The 15,835-nt window shown below is 44.6% G+C and overlaps 1 protein-coding gene across 2 annotated transcripts; it reads left to right on the top strand.

Annotated features, from left to right (window-relative positions):
• The first annotated feature begins 722 nt into the window (after positions 1 to 722).
• LOC119267449 (probable RNA-dependent RNA polymerase 3) lies at positions 723 to 15,037 on the top strand. 2 transcript variants are annotated; one of them, XM_037548831.1, is made up of 14 exons: positions 726 to 1,082; positions 2,525 to 3,230; positions 3,359 to 3,494; positions 3,976 to 4,059; positions 4,820 to 5,009; positions 9,435 to 9,651; positions 10,046 to 10,139; positions 10,219 to 10,353; positions 11,502 to 11,546; positions 11,650 to 11,721; positions 12,355 to 12,461; positions 12,843 to 12,991; positions 13,171 to 13,591; positions 14,924 to 15,037. In XM_037548831.1, the coding sequence occupies exons 1-13, from the start codon at positions 839 to 841 to the stop codon at positions 13,404 to 13,406; spliced, it is 2,415 nt and encodes an 804-aa protein (XP_037404728.1). In that variant the 5' UTR covers positions 726 to 838; the 3' UTR covers positions 13,407 to 13,591; positions 14,924 to 15,037. The 2 variants fall into 2 exon arrangements, with proteins under 2 accessions (XP_037404729.1, XP_037404728.1); XM_037548832.1 differs by lacking the exon at positions 14,924 to 15,037 and having other exon boundaries at positions 723 to 1,082; positions 12,355 to 12,421; positions 13,171 to 13,312.
• Positions 15,038 to 15,835: the final 798 nt, after the last annotated feature.

Below are 15,835 nucleotides of genomic sequence, written 5' to 3'. Positions count from 1 at the left end.
CTATTAAGAAAAGAAAATGGATATAATCAGAACTCTTCCCATCCTTATCCTCTGAACCTCCGCCCCTGTTCGTCCCCTTCTCATCCCTTTTCCTAATTGTGATTCCTTTCTAAGAGAGGGACATCACAATAATAAACGAAGCCGTCTATGACACTACTACTATGTTATTTTGCATTATAAAGATAGTAATTTAGACTAGTGTCATATGCATGACACTAGTATAAGTTACTCCCTACTATGACCAGCCTAAAGATGATTTGATGAACCGCGCTCGAGTTGCCCTTGCGTTGCTCACTTGCTATCAACAAAACGTGCAAAGGAGGAGCGCACAAATTCATTCGAAAAGGGCTCCTGCACTGCAGAGGAGATCGTCAAGCTGCTGTACCACCAATGAGTGACTTGCATGGGTCAAATGGAGTTACAAGAAAGTCACCGCTTGACTGCTTGAATTGACTACTCACGCATTTTCTACTGGCCTATTCTAGCTGCTGCACAGACTGCCAGACGAATGGACTACTCGGGCTGCAGCGTGGACTATACTGTACTTGCTATCTAGTGGCAAGCAGCCATTCCCAAGCGTGTCCAGGTCCCGCCACGTGGCACAAGGGCCCGGTCCGCCGTCCCATCCACGCCGGGCCCACCTGCCGCACCAGCTCCTTCCCCTCGAAGCCTTGAAGCGGTATACTCCTCCGACCAGTGCTCGCGCCCCTGTTCCCATACTCTTTTCGAAAAAGCTTCGGCAGAGTGGGGAGTGGAGAGGGAGAGAGCACGCCCCACCGCCGAGCCGCCGTCTCCCCTTGGCTCCTCCGCCTCACCCGAGCGGAGGACCTAAACCCTAATGAGCACCCCCGGCCCGGCCTCCCCAGCGCAAATGCGCGCTCCGCCGGCCCTGCCGCTCCCGGCCGCGGTGGATCAGCACGCCGGCGAGGCGGCCGCGCTGCGGGTGCTGCGGCTGATCGGGGAGTCGCGGAAGCCCGTCCGGAACTTCTCCGGCTATATCATGTGGGTGGCGAGGAACGCGCCGGATGCCCCTAGCGCTAGCGCCGAGAGCGCCGTCTACGCCTTCGGCCCCTCCAGCGGAGGTGCGGATTGCTTAGCTGCTCCGGACTTGCCATTTTGGGTCGTTTTGAAGGGAATCGTTTCTGTTTGATTTCCCCCTTTTTTGGGTTTACCGAAAAAGGGTTTCCCCCGCTTTGTATTTCAAAGCAAACCACCATGATACATATTGCAATGTTGGGGCGAGCAGTACATCAAGGCCAAAGAAAAAAAAAGAAATAAATGCCAACAACGGCAGCCGGCCAATCGGAGCCGACCAGCCAAACCACCGCCCAACCATGCGCCATCACGGTTGCGCCGCCACCAACGCCGTCTCGCTGCGAGCACCACCACGAGGCCAAGAAGACCGGAGAGAAGATCCAAGCGACGGGAGCAGCAGCACCGAGGCCGAGCGGGAGGGAACCACCTCCACCGCCGTCGTGCGGGAGGCTCGCACCTCCGGCACCATCGCGGTAGCCGTCCGGACACGGCAGCGGGGCATATACCAGGCCACCCCTGGCCCGGCCAGGCCCGAAAATGGGCCCGCTAAGCCCGGCCGGCCATGCTGCAGCAGGCTGGCGTCGACGCCACCAGCCCCCGCCAATCATCGCCGCTCGCCACAGCTTCCTGATGGCCACGCCACGCCAGGCGCCGGCCCGCCCAGGCCCAGTTGGGGCCCGAAGGGCCCAGATCTGGGCCGGGCGGGCGCCGCCAGCCCGTGGCGCCGCCGCCCAGAGCTCGCCCCCGCCGCCGCACAGGAAACCCCGCCGCCGCACAAGACCGCCGCCGCCTGAAGACACCGCCCGGAGCGCTCCGTCCCGCGCCGGAGAAACCCTAGACGGGTAAGGGCCAGGGGCCGCCGCCGCCAACGTCGCTCGGGCCAGGCCCGCGGCGGGCGCCGGCGACGGCGGCAGGGAGGAGGTGGAGAGAGGGGGAGGGCTCGCGGGGAAGGGGGGAGGCACGGCCGGCCGCCCGCGGGGGCGGCGCGGTCGCGGTCGAGAGGAGAGGGGATCGGTTCGTGGTGTGATCACTGAATGCCCCCCTTTTTTGGGTTTCATTCCACTCGTGGCGAGCTTTTGGGTTTTCTCTGTGCTAAAACTTTTACATTTTCAGCGGAATGGTGTTTCAGACATCCTTTTTAGTACTGATTTTGTTTTGTTCGAACTTACTGATATTTAGCACAGTATTTTGCGAGGGGGGGAACGCCTGTTCTTGGACTGAAATTTAACTCTACTTGGCTTGCGTGGCTACAGCGATTGCTGCTTCGAGCAATCAAGCACATTGATCGACTTCCTCTTTGCCACCTTATTGTTTTGGAGCTTGTTGGGTTCGAGTTCATCTGATCCGTGCGTGTTCTGCAATAAAAATGCCTCTGACATGCCAATCTACACCTTTCTCTGAATCAATATTCTCCTGGTTATTTTTCTTCGTTTTACCACCATGATACCACCGTTACAGTACTCTAATCATGAAGTCTTTCATCCAACAGATGACTCTGTACTGGGACCAATGCACGATGATGATGTTCAAATGGACGATAACGCTCCAGGCAGTGAATTGGCTTTCAATCTATCAAACCATGCCATGATCGAGGTCCAAAGCCCTGCCCGTCAGAGGCCTCACGGTTTACATAGCAACAGCAACGGGAGCCCTGTTGGGGCAGTTGCTTGCTTGTTGCCGAACCCAGTTGCAATGGAGGTTGATAAACCTGACTGCGATGTCCCAGAAATGTTACCCGTGATGCCAAACCAAGGAGGAATGGAAGAGTTTGTCGAGCATCCGTCTTTCAGGATGCAAGACCAGGTACAACCGTTGCAGGTTGACAGTCCTACCCCGCCATTGGCCCATGCGGTGCCAGACCATGCTATGGTGCAAGTTGGGAGCCCTGGCCTCGGCATGGTGTCTGGGTTGCAGCATCAGGTGGGGTTTGATAGCCCGGTCCGGCAGATCATTCCTACGTCTCCAAGGATGGTTTCCACCCCAAGTCCAGTGCGCGAGATCACAAGGCGTGTGCATCAAATGGGGTGCCCATCAGGAACTGTGGGGGTCCAAGCATCACCAACCATGGAGTGCATGATGCCAGCAGACCCTCTTGTTACTGCAAATGCATCAAGGGCAACCGCGAGCCGTCAGTTGTTAGCGCTGGGAGAGCTAGAGTTTGTTCAGATTTTCATGATATATGTCTATCTTGCAGGGTAAGTCTTAGTTTGGTTTATATTTTCCTTTAGCGAACAAATAAGCTACTGTACAAGGCGTGCACCTATTGTTGTGGATATCTGTTGTCTTCATTATATTGTTACTGATCTCTTGCCCTCATTTGTAGTAAGAAGATGGAAGATGTGGGTGTACTACATGAGGACTATATTAGGTCCTTGAATTCACTGCCCATGGATCGTTTTGAGTTGGAAATATGGAACAAATTTGGTCACAAGTTTCTAGCAGAGTGTGACAGGAGACAGGTTTTGTTCTCTCATTCATTATCTATTATGTTTACTACTGGCTGCAACTATCATGTATACAGCTAACACAGGATGACTCACGCCCCCACCCACCCAATATTGTTACATGTCCATTTATGGCATAGTTTCTTCTATTTTGTTGGATATATCCGTTCTGTGCTCTGCCTCTGACAACTTCCTGTTTGTTAATTGTGGATATTTAGTCAGTTTACTTAAAAGCCAAGAATTTCTTACCTTTTTATCTTGCTGACTCATGTATAAGTTTAATGAGAATATATGTTTAGACCATAGCCCATATTATGCATCTCAAACGCACCCGTAGGCTCATGTTGCAATAGCACCCACCATTTGATGCCTATTGATATGTGAAATTTATAGTCCCCATTTGGATAAGTCAAATATATTTGCCTTGTTCGCATGTTCTCTCTCTGTAAATGCCAGCACGCGTCTCATGGAATTATCATTGAACTGATACTTGTAGAATCTTGATTGGGACCCAAGCAAGACAAGAGTGTACCATTGCCATATCGAGCAAAGAGGCGATTCCATAGTTACGGTTTTCAAGGTTCAGAAGTTTACTTTGTTATCTTGAGCCTTTGTATCCATTACCCTAGGATACACATCAGTTTTTCCAAATCTCCTAATTAGAAAATTATTTGGTGCTCACGGGTGGCCTATTTTGTAGAAAGTGCTTGATTTGATGCTCCATTAGTCTGAGAATTCACCGATGTAGTGTGTGCAATGTTATTAGTATGTGCAAAGTTTAAATATCATCATGTACATTTCAGAAACAAGAATGTGGGCACTCATGGGCACCAAAACAGTGTTCTGTATATACACAGCTGTCGAGTGGTATTTACATCTTGTTAATCTACCCCCTCCGTCCCATAATGTAAGACGTTTTTTTAAACTAGTGTAGTGTGAAAATATGTCTTACATTATAAGACGGAGGGAGTAATATCTAACTGAACATTTTAATTTCTCAGTCATTTAATAAATTGAAGAAATTAGTTTGGATGGTCAAGTTCATGTGTCATTTCTTCTCTAGCGTTGCAATACTGGAGAATATTTATGAATTTATCTGCCTATTCTTTTCTATTTTAATTTCAAATTGTCAACTGCGATTTTTGTTTGGAGGATCTTACTTGAAAGTCATTAAAAAAATGCTAGTCTTAGTTGTTGACTTGCTGTGAATAGGCAGTAGACACCATCTGTAAAATGTTCTTTTTTGTTTTCTTCTTAATTATTCTATTTTCCATATTGAGCATTGGTTACCAGTATATTGAGATTGCATATAACTTCATTTTCTTTTATTTTGGTTTCAGGGGCCATATATAGAGAACACAAGGACTAGTCTACAGAAAGTTGTTGGGGACGACAATGTTCTTGTTGTGAACTTTTCAGATATATCTAGGCACACCAATGCTGGTGATAACTTCGAAACCGGCTGTCACTTTTACCATCACGTTTTTGAAGATGGCATCATCTTGGGTTTGCGTCGCTATCGCTTTTTGAGTAGGTTTCATTATCTTGGAATGAAGGTTAAATTTTTTACTAGACGTAAATTCCTTGTTTTTCCTCTTGCTGGCGCCTATCTCACCTAAGCACATGCCTAGCAGCGTTTTTTTTATCATCACTTAGGAGCAAGGTTTTTGAGTCACAACTTGACGAGTCGCTGCGAGCCCTGCGGCTCGGCGTATAGTCGACGGAAGTCGCTGTATAGTCGCCATAAGTCGCTGTATAGTCGCGAGTCGCCCTGATTTTTGGAAAACGACTTGGTGATTAGTCGGCGACTATACAGCGACTAATCAGCGACTCAAAAACCATGCTTAGGAGTGCAGCATCCATTTGGATCTATTTTGCAGTTTGGTTAACATGTTTTTTCCGCTTTCGTGGCTATTTTTCTGCAGCAGATTTTAGAATAAGTTTAGCACAACATAGTTCAGCAACCACAAACTGAACCTCAGTAATTGGTGTTTTTTTAGAACCCACGGGAGCTATGCACGCCTATAAATTAAGAAACAAAGTAATTGCTTGTTGAAATATTTACTCCACTACTATTCTACAATCATACTGAAGTCAATTGCAGCTTCCACAGTTGGAATATTGAGTATACCAGAGTAACTGATATCATATTCATGTTGAACGAAAATGAGTCTCTATTTACACTACAGATTAGATAATAAGATCTTTAGGGAGAACCGGAATATTGAACTTCATCTAGACCACAGTTTCCCCACCTGCATCTTCTTCTGGTTTAACCCTTACTTCACAAACTAGATTGGTCGTGCTAGCGTACACTAGAAATCCTGTGGAAGTAAAGCTAAACAACCTTGGCCCTATCACATCTCACTATCTCGATCAGCTCTTCAGTTTAATCCTGGCTTGTCCACAGTTATTAATAAAATCTACTATACCATATGTGAGACAAGATGGTATACATGCTACGGTACTAAGGACCAAGAGAATTAAGCATGGCAAAGAGGAATCGCACAATACATGATCAATCCAAAATGTATGCTATACGGCCTTCTGTTTTTTTTTTTTGGTAAGTTTACTACATGGTGTCCATGTAGTAGTCATAGTGCATTAAGTTTTTGAGTTTGAGTTCAGTCCTGTTGAGTCTGAGTTCCTATATGTGCTATTTAAGCCAAAAAGAATCGTGACTTTTGGTCCAAGCACTACTGGAATATTCCTATACGCCAGTTGTTCGGCTCTTCGCCGAGAGCCAAACCACGGGCACTCGGCAAACGTGCAGACGCGAGAGCCACACTTGGCAACCATGGCTTCATGGCAACTAGCTAATGTTGCTGACACGGAATCACGGCGAACAAACTACGTTCGGCAAACGGCGCATACGCCGAGAGTACCACACGGCAAAGAGAAGCCATGTGGCATGCCCATTCACAACTGACGGCGCTGTCACTTCCCGCTATCTATACGGAGAGCCATGATGTTCCGCTCGGTAAAAAACCTGTCACAGAAACATTCAGACCTGCCATGTGGACCTACTGGACCAGTTATCAGTAAAACTTTCAAATTATTTGTTAAATTTTGAAAAACAATAATATGACACTCAGTTGACTGATACCTTTGCCAAGAGCTGCGCTAGACATACCACCGTTGACTGATAGCTTTGAAACTGACTGGTGAGACCCATTGGCCCACATGCCAGAGGTACTTTTACCGAGAGCCACCTCCCTCGGAAAAGAATGCCACGGATGGAGTGCTGACGAGCCATTCTTTTCCGAGAGTGCCCTTCGGAAAAGAATGTCTCTATTGGAGTGCCATTCTTTTCCGAGAGCGTCCCTCGGAATAGAAAACCACTACGTAGTTAAAGTGCTCAGGCGACCCTTTTCCGAGAGCGAGGCTCGTGAAAGTGAGTGTTTCCGAGTGTTGCTCTCGGTAATATGTCCCATTGCTTCTGTTGTGAAGCTATTTCTTATCTAGTCCCTGCATCTGAAAACAACTAGATACATATTATGTCTATATCTTCAGTGCAGCAAATGTTATCATATCAAATGAATGTAGGAGCTAGGAGCTCCCTAGAAATTTCTGGAGCAACACATCACACACAGAGGCATAACTCAAACTAGTTCACATAAGGTAACTCAAACTAGTTCACATAGGCCATTGTTTCATACAAGTTCATAGAGCAAAAAAATTGCTCGAGCGCATCACACACAAGTTCACATATTCATACACAGGATTAATTCATTGAAGTTCACATATTGCAGAACACATGCACATCACACATAAGTTCACATCTTCATACACCGCCTTGAGGAGGGGCATCGTTTCCATGGGGTTAACCTTCTGGAGGAGGAGGAGGAGGGGCATCATTTCCACCGCCTTGAGATTTTATAAGAGCCTATAAGATTAGAGTCATGTGAGCATTGTTCATCGCTATATAATGAATGGGCCAAATTTAGAGAATGTTCTACCTCTAGTCTTTTCTCGAGCAGTTTGAACCTTCGTTCATTTCTGCTCGTTCCTTCTCTCTTCTCTCCTCCTCAGCCTGTCGCCTTTGCTCAGCTTGCCGCCTTTGATCCTCTTCAGCAGCCCACCGGTCCAATAAAGCCTGTAATATGGCATTAGGCTCATATAGGTTGCAAGGGTGGTATTTCGAGACATGGACATAAATGAATGGTTATGATGCTAACCTTGAGATGCGTGATCTCACGTGACGCGGCGGTTGGGCGATTCTGTATGGACGGAGTTGAGCTTGTGCTCGACGCGCATTTTTGATGGAGCTTGCGATCACCCCATTGCAAAGGAGGTGGCAGCCATGGTCCTTCCCCTCGGCAGCAATGATGAGCAGCTCAGGATTAAGTGGCTTGGACGTAGGTTCGGCGTCCTGCCCGTGCATCTCCTGGAAGACCTCTTTGAAGGTCCCGTACCTCTCCTTCGTCGAGAGGCTACAGAACTCGGCGCCATCCTTCCCCTTGTGGCCTTCTTTCCAGGCCTCTAGGATGTGGACTGGGCGACCAAGCTCCGCCTCCTGCAAAAGTAACCATCAAGCTTAATGAACGGAGATGCACCGTGCGAAAAAGTTAACATCTTATTCCACATACCATGTGTTGCTTCAGAGTGGTTAGGTTGCGGCTCGTTCCCCTGGACATGTGCCGGGCCAGGCATTTTCGCGCGATCGTTCCCCTTCTCCACATGTTGCGCCTACCATGCTGGGTCACACCACATGTCAACCAGGGCCTTCCAACAATCTTCCTTGATCTAGGGTTCCCTCACCTAGTCAGACATAATCAAATCATTGACTAATGCATGTAACAAGCGGCGGATGACTCAAAGTACTAGCAACCAATGTTGTCACTTACCACCGACAAGTATTCTTCTCTCCAAGTTAGTCTTGCAAGCAGATTTCCTCGTCATCTTAAGCCCCTTGTCATCGAGCGACTGGCATTGCATCACGGCCCTGTACCGCAGCGTGTGCTTGACGTTGAAGAGTGTCTTCCGGGCTGATTTCTCAGCAAAGGCAGCACTCAGCGTATGTTCTGGGACCCGGTAGTCAGGTGGTTGACACGTGACTGTTTCCTATTGGCTTGCTTTGCCGAGCGTGGCTGCCGGCAAAGTTGGGGCTCGGCGTAAGGCACGGGACCCGCTTGTCAGGTAGTGGACATGTGGCTATTTCCTACTGGCTGGCTTTGCCGAGCGTCGCTCTCGGCAAAGATAGTGCTCGGCGTATGTTGTGGGCTCCACCCGTCAGATTCTTGCCGCGTGGCTGTTCCCTATTGGCTGGCTTTGCCGAGCGTCTCTCTCGGCAAAGTGAGTTCTCGGTGTACGGTGTGGGTCCCGCCTGTCAGGTCCTCGCCACATGGCTGTTCCCTATTCGCTCACTTTGCCGAGAGCCGCTCTCGGCGTATATTGTTGGACCCGCTTGTCAGGCGGTTGCCACATGATAGCTTCCTATTGGCTAGCTTTGCCGAGAGCCACTCTTTGCAAAGAGATACCACATGGCAACCTCCGTTTCCGTCTGTCGTCCGTGAGTCCCTTTATTTTGCCGATGCATACTGTTTGGCACTTGGCAAAGAGTTTGCCGAGTGCCTGTGTTCGGGCCCTCTCAGCAAATTCCTGTTTGCCTGAGAGGTGTACGCCGGGTGGCCTTTGCCGAGTGTTTCTGGCACTCAGCGTTGGTGGCGATTCCAGTAGTGAAGCAATAAGATAATCCCTCGTCTCTGATTCTTTTGCCCTTTCTCAACCCTTCCAAAAATTTAATTCCTGAGTTCCTGACCTCCTGCAAAGAATATCATGCTGAAAACGGCACCGACTTGTCAATGCCGTTAGTGCTACTATGGATCAAGTCAGCACGGAAAATTTCTGTACTGTTACTGCTACTATATCTTTGTAAAAAAGGTCATTCGTCATTTATAACTACAAATTGATTCAGTTGTATCATGGTCTTGACTGGTATGCCTTTATCGTCAGTTCACAAAGATGGAGGGAGGGAGAGGAGAATAAAAGCGGAAAAAAATAAAGAGAGAAACAAGAAATGCACTTCTTCTGTTAGGTGCTACTTTGTTCGCACCGAGTGTGACTGGGACAAGGGTGTGCCTTATATCCTCTCCAACAGAACAATTGGTGATGCCCGCAAGCTTTTTATGCACGTACACACTGTCCCCAGTGTGGCAAAATATGTGGCCAGGTTAGCAATCTTATGTACTTCTGCTACCCAGTATCACTAATAATGCATACATTTAATCATAAATTCTAGGATATCTCATGTTGTTACTTGTTAGTAAATCTTGTGCTCTTGCTTTCTGCATTGGACTGCTTACAAAATAACCAAAAAGAGGTGCCACACTGTGAAAACATGAAGTTTGATTATATTTGGCGATACATTTGGTGCAAGTCATTGCCCACTTCTCTTTTTTGCTTGTTTCTTTCAGTTGTCCAAATATTACTGTGCATGGATTTTACAATGCCTTATACGATGGAGATGAACATAAGATGTTGTTTCACCTTTTGTCATTGTCTGTGGTTGTAGCCATTCTCTTTTGGGGGGGTAAATTTATATAGTTGGTTTATGGGAATGACAGGTTTGGTTTGGTATTGTCCAAAACTATTACACTACTCGATGGTGAAGACCTATCAAAAATTGACGTTGTAATTGTTGATGATGTACCTTGCAAGGTTACTATCTCGTTCCTTTGATGTTTTGGCTTGCTACTAGAATATATTGTTATCTTGTATACTCAATGAAATATTTCAGGATAAATACGGAAACATTGTTCTCAAGCATAGGGAGGCTTTGATCCACACTGACGGGACTGGCCTAATATCAGAAGATTTAGCTAAGAAATGCCCTACATATGTATTTAAGGGGAACCTTTTGAGGATACATGATGTGAGTGTGTGCTTCCCTGTCCCCCATATTGAATTCATGCTCCGGCCAGTTGCTCCAAAAGTCTGAACTGATGGAGAGAGGCGGGCAATATATTTCAACACCCCATTGTGCATCTTGTCAGAAAATATGATTTTTTTTATTTCTCACTTACCATATTTGAACTATATATCAGGTCTCTGAAGGTTATGGTTTTGTGAAGATAATGATAAGTCATTTGGGCAAATTTTGATATGCCAAAAGAAAACTTGGATACACACATGGCCCAGCTCCTTTTAGTAATACAAAGTTGACACATAGTTGAATTTTGAATCAGCGCCGTTTGAAGCTTTTAGCTGTTTCACCATGCTATGCTTTAGGTTCTTCCATAGAATGCATTCTGCACTCGGGCACTGATTATAGTGGAAGCTCACTGGCACCCAATATCATCGGTCACACCAACTGTTCTCTCAGTTGTGAAAAGATTGGTGGTACCTTATTTTACTTTGCAACTCACTTAAAGCATCCATTATGAGTTGGACGACACTCGACTTTTCACCCTAATGAGCTTAATAATATGGCACACATCCTAATGAGCTTAATAATATGGACATTTGTGTTAGTAGTGGAACATCACGTTCTGTACTTTGATAAGACTGTCTCCACTAGATCCTACTCCCTCCGTTCCAAATTACTCGTCGCAGAAATGGATGTATCTAGAACTAAAATACATCTAGATACATCCATACCTGCGACAAGTAATTCGGAACGGAGGGAGTAGATGATTGTGTCCCTCTGCTTGTTTAATCTCATACTGAACTTAAAGAACCTGGCATGTCGACCATGTTAGATCAGCAAACACATCATCCGTAGATTGTGATACACCATACGTACCATTGGTTGCAAACTTGCAATATATCATGCTACAACATCAAGTCCATCACATTATTGTTTAAAAGAACGACAGATTTAAGACGAGATGAGAAATTTGTGGACTCTACTAACAAATAGGTGTTAGTGGTTAACATTACCCCAAAAATCATGTTTTGGAAATAGCTAATAATTATCAAAATTGTTGCTTGCTATTTCTAGCTAACTCTGCTTTTCACTTTTTAGTTTTATTATTAATTATTTTGGTACTATTATTCAATTCTATGTTATAACTTACACAGGATAGTGTGGATTCAAAGGAGGATCAATTTGACATCGATGATCATGTAATCTGTGGAGTAAACAATATCATGATCTTTTCTCAGTTATTTTTCAAATGCTCCATTAGATAACTAAGCAGTGTATTGCTCTTCCCCTTCCTCTCTCTAGCCTCTTCTTATGCAGGTCCGTATGTTCTATAATGGACTTGCTGTAAAGGGAACCCTTCTTGTTATTAGAAAGGTATATATTTATCATGGATGGCTTGAATTTATTGTTGTTGGAGTGTTATCGTTTAGAGCAAGTATAATAAGGTGCTTATAGCCCGCTTACGCGACACTTTTGTCTATATGGAGGAGAAAGACAAGAAAAAAATGAGGGGAGTGGTTTCTCATGCAAGAGCTCACCTCTACACGTGCTCCTAGGCAAATGTAATAAATATGGAGAAAGAGAACGCGAGAGGGTGTAACGAAGGACTAGTATAATAGCCAACTTCATCATATGAATGACTATGTATGATGTCTATAAAACATGACAGCATCATATGGCCATCAACTGGCTATACTATTAGCCATGCTCTTAGCAAATTAGCAGTTCCAGTGAACAAATGGTTGCATGGAAACATTACCTTCATTTCCTATCTTTCCTATTTGCCATTTTATTGGTGGTACCTTTTTCCGCACGTTCAATTCTTCTGGCCCACAACTTATACAATACCATGAGTTATTGACAGCCTGAGAATCCAATACTAGTAATATAATTGAGCAATCACATCAATTATTGGTTTTCTTTTATATCATTTTTGTTCACTTTATGTCGGTCAAATTTTGAACTTTTCTTACCATTTTTTAAGAATATATTTCTTATGTATTGCAGCTTCCTGAAAGGACTATCCATGTACGACCATCAATGATAAAAGTAAACTCAGATCCTAGTTTATCAGGTGGGCACTCCTTCAACTCACTGGAAATTGTTTCAACGAGGTAAGTAACCTGGATATGCATTTACTGGATTTAAGTATGAGTAGGGGGGATATCTTGCATAGGCCATAATTTAGAATTTTAGATGCGATCATTCAACTACTTTGGTTTAGCAAGAACTGGGAAAGTTCCCATAAAATTGTGAAAGGCAGTTCTTTACTTGGTACATGTTTTGTCTTCAATTTTATAGTATTATTAAGGTCACCCACGCTTAACTAACTGATTAAGCTTTCTGTGAATCAGTTTGGTAGCTGAAGTCACAGAGTTAATTTCTTTGTAGTGGTAGTGCTACGGTTTTGATAAATATTGAGAAATTTTTCTTGAGCATTCTCTACAGCTAATGAAATTCTTGCCTTTTGTTGGCACTTCACAACATTTTTCCAGCAACCGACCCAAAAGGGCATTGACATCAAGGTTTTTAATCACGCTGCTTCAATATGGAGGGGTTCCAGCGGATTGTTTTATGGAGCTCCTAGGGAAGGCACTAAAAGATGTTGAGAAAGCTCGCCATAAAACTAGAGATTCCCTTGAAGGTTAATTTGAAATATCATGAATAGAGCATGTATTTATGCTGCATTTTGCTATAAATATGGGATATGCTGCATTTCTTTGATGTTTAGGAATTTGTTACTTTTAACATCTCAAGTATGCATTTACCTAGTGGCAGTTATGCCTTTACTTGCAATTTCTATTAATGTGATCCCTCTTACAGTTGCATTTAACCACGGTGACATGGATGATTTAATGTCTGCACGGATGATCCTTTCTGGAATTCGACCAGAAGATGAGGCATACTTACAGTACCAGCTTACTACAATGACCAAAGAGGAAAGAGAAGGATTCAAACAAGGCAGGATCCCTGTCAATCAGTGTTATTATCTGATGGGCACAACAGATCCTACAGGGACACTAAAGCCCCATGAAGTCTGTGTGATACATTGTTTTTAAGGCGTCCCGCCTTGGACGCTTAGGCGACGCTTAGGCGATAAGGCGCCCCCCCCCAGCGCCTTACAAATATGCCCGCCTTAGGCGCTTAGGCGTCCGCCTTAGGCGCTTAGGTGTCGCCTAGGCGATAAGGCGCCCCCCCAGCGCCTTAGGTCGCCTTACCGCCTTAAAAACTATGGTGTGATATTGTAAGTGGTCCAGTAACCCACCATATCCTTTCTATTGCTCGGTCTTTCCTTTATCTCTTCCTTATGCTTTTCAATTTTTCCGACTGCCATAATCTTATAATTTTACATAAACAGGATATTGGTTTCTCTGGATCTGTTTCTCATGTTACAATTTGTTGTAGAAGGGGAATGCAGAACTTAAACATTATTCTGTTTCTGTTTGTAAACCAGTGAGTCGTTAGATAATGCATTGAAATTGAGCTTAGACTTTAAGTATTGGTATATTGCTCACCTTTTCTGGTCAGCTTAGACTTTTGGATGACCTTTCCACACCCACCCCCTCTCCCATAAAAAATAATAATATTTTGGATGAACTGGTGCTTGCAACTCAACGTGTACCAGGACCAGGATCAAGAGGTGTTAGTTCAAATCCTTAGTAACTAAGCTTTAAGAACTATAATTGCAGTTCACTGACTTCACTCTAGTCCATATCTTAGGCTTGAAGGAGCCTAGACATGAGTGTGACTGTAAGTATGTTGCTCACTGTTCTTTATCATCTAGCTTAAGCTTTTAGGTGAACTAGTTGGTGTATGCAACTATGCACCTTCATATGGACTAGAGGTTTCTGCTTTTGTTTCATGAATGCATTAAAGAACACACTTCGTACATCAATTTGATTTTTTTCAAGTCCTTCAATAGTTTGATGATCATCCTGCCCTGTAAGGAGAATGTCTGACAAGGAAGCAACAACTTCAGGATGTACCTTTTTTATTTAGACTGGTCAGAACATGGTTTTAATAAATGCATGGTCTGATCTTGTGGATGATATGTTTTCATGCTGGATTAAGTATGTGTGACTAATTACATATTGCCAGGGCACAAAATATGTGGGACTTTGGTAGGAACCGGATTCCTACCAGGGTGTGGTCTCAGGTTGTAGGGGTGGAAGGAGGGATGGCGTGGAGGAAGGCGTGGTCGCCGGCGCTGGGGCGCCATCGTTGCGTGTGCGCGCGCGAGAGGGAGAGAGAGCAGGGGCGGCGGCTAGGGTTAGGTCTCCCGACTCCCTAAGGAAGCCGAGCAAATATGATTGCTTCTTGCTTAATCCCAAGACGGGTCCTTACACGAGTTTATATAATCCTCCTAATAAGATAATTGGGCTAAGCCCCTAATAACGATAAGATAAACTGGGCCACAACTAACTGGGCTAAGCCCCTAATATGTCGATCATAACAGACTTCTAGACTTTGGTAATGTTCTAGATTTAATTATAGACCATACCATCCTTTTGAAGGGATTTAGAAGGTTGAAGTGTTCGTCTGTTCCTTTTATTACTAATCATGTCTCATCAAACAGGGACCATGGCCCCATTTCTGGAGAGGTTCTTGTCTACAGACATCCTGGGCTGCATTTTGGTGATATACATGTCTTGACAGCTACATATAGTGAGGCTATACAGGATTTCGTGGGAGACTCCAAGTATGCTATTCTTTTTCCTGTTTCTGGACCACGATCTCTAGCTGATGAGATGGCAGGTGGTGATTTTGATGGTGATATGTACTGGGTCTCGAGAAACCCACAGGTTGGTCATTGTTTCTGACATGTTGCAGTGAACTGTTTATTTTTGCTATCCTTGCTAACAAACATAATCCTTTGGAGCATATTGCACACTAGTTTATTAGGGAGTATATATTTCATCTATTCCTAGAACATGGAATTTGGGATGCGTTGCTGATTTTATTTACACAGGGTTTCTGCAAGTTGAATTCCGTTCCTACTTACTACACGCATTGCTGATTTTATTTATACAGGGTTTCTGCAAATTATGTAAAATGCATATTTGTTCTCACTTCAAAATAAAACAATGATATTTAAACGTTACCATCTAGTGGATAAATATAACATCAAATAGCTAATATTGTTTTTGAAAGTTGCATCATTCAGGATATAGCCTATATTTACCACTCATTTCCTATAATCTTTCCTGGTATTTTTAACAGAAAGGTACATTTGATCCAAATGTCTTGACTTCTTTTAACTCGGTTAATGATACAAATTAGATTTTGTGTCCTTCAGGGTTACCTTTTTTGTTCTAAAATATAAAATACCTTGCCTTGTGTTTTCAGAATTTTTAGTGTATCTTTGAAGCATCATTTTGTCAAGTAAACTGCCCATCTTTTCCCGTCACCATGAGCTTTTGGCTGTACTGGTTGGTTCTCAATATGGTATCAAAGCTAAGAGGTCTTGAGTTCAAGACTTGACTCGTAT

Source organism: Triticum dicoccoides, chromosome 3A, assembly GCF_002162155.2.
Source record: "Triticum dicoccoides isolate Atlit2015 ecotype Zavitan chromosome 3A, WEW_v2.0, whole genome shotgun sequence".
NCBI lineage: Eukaryota > Viridiplantae > Streptophyta > Magnoliopsida > Poales > Poaceae > Triticum > Triticum dicoccoides.
Note: the sequence above shows the minus strand (reverse complement) of the source record. Positions and strands in the feature narration are given on the sequence as shown.

Coding starts and splice junctions, on each gene's coding strand:
- LOC119267449 (XM_037548831.1), top strand. CDS start 839: ATGAGCACCCCCGGCCCGGCCTCCCCAGCGCAAATGCGCGCTCCGCCG. Junction 3,231..3,358: donor ATATATGTCTATCTTGCAGG/GTAAGTCTTAGT, acceptor CCTCATTTGTAG/TAAGAAGATGGAAGATGTGG. Junction 10,140..10,218: donor TTGATGATGTACCTTGCAAG/GTTACTATCTCG, acceptor GAAATATTTCAG/GATAAATACGGAAACATTGT.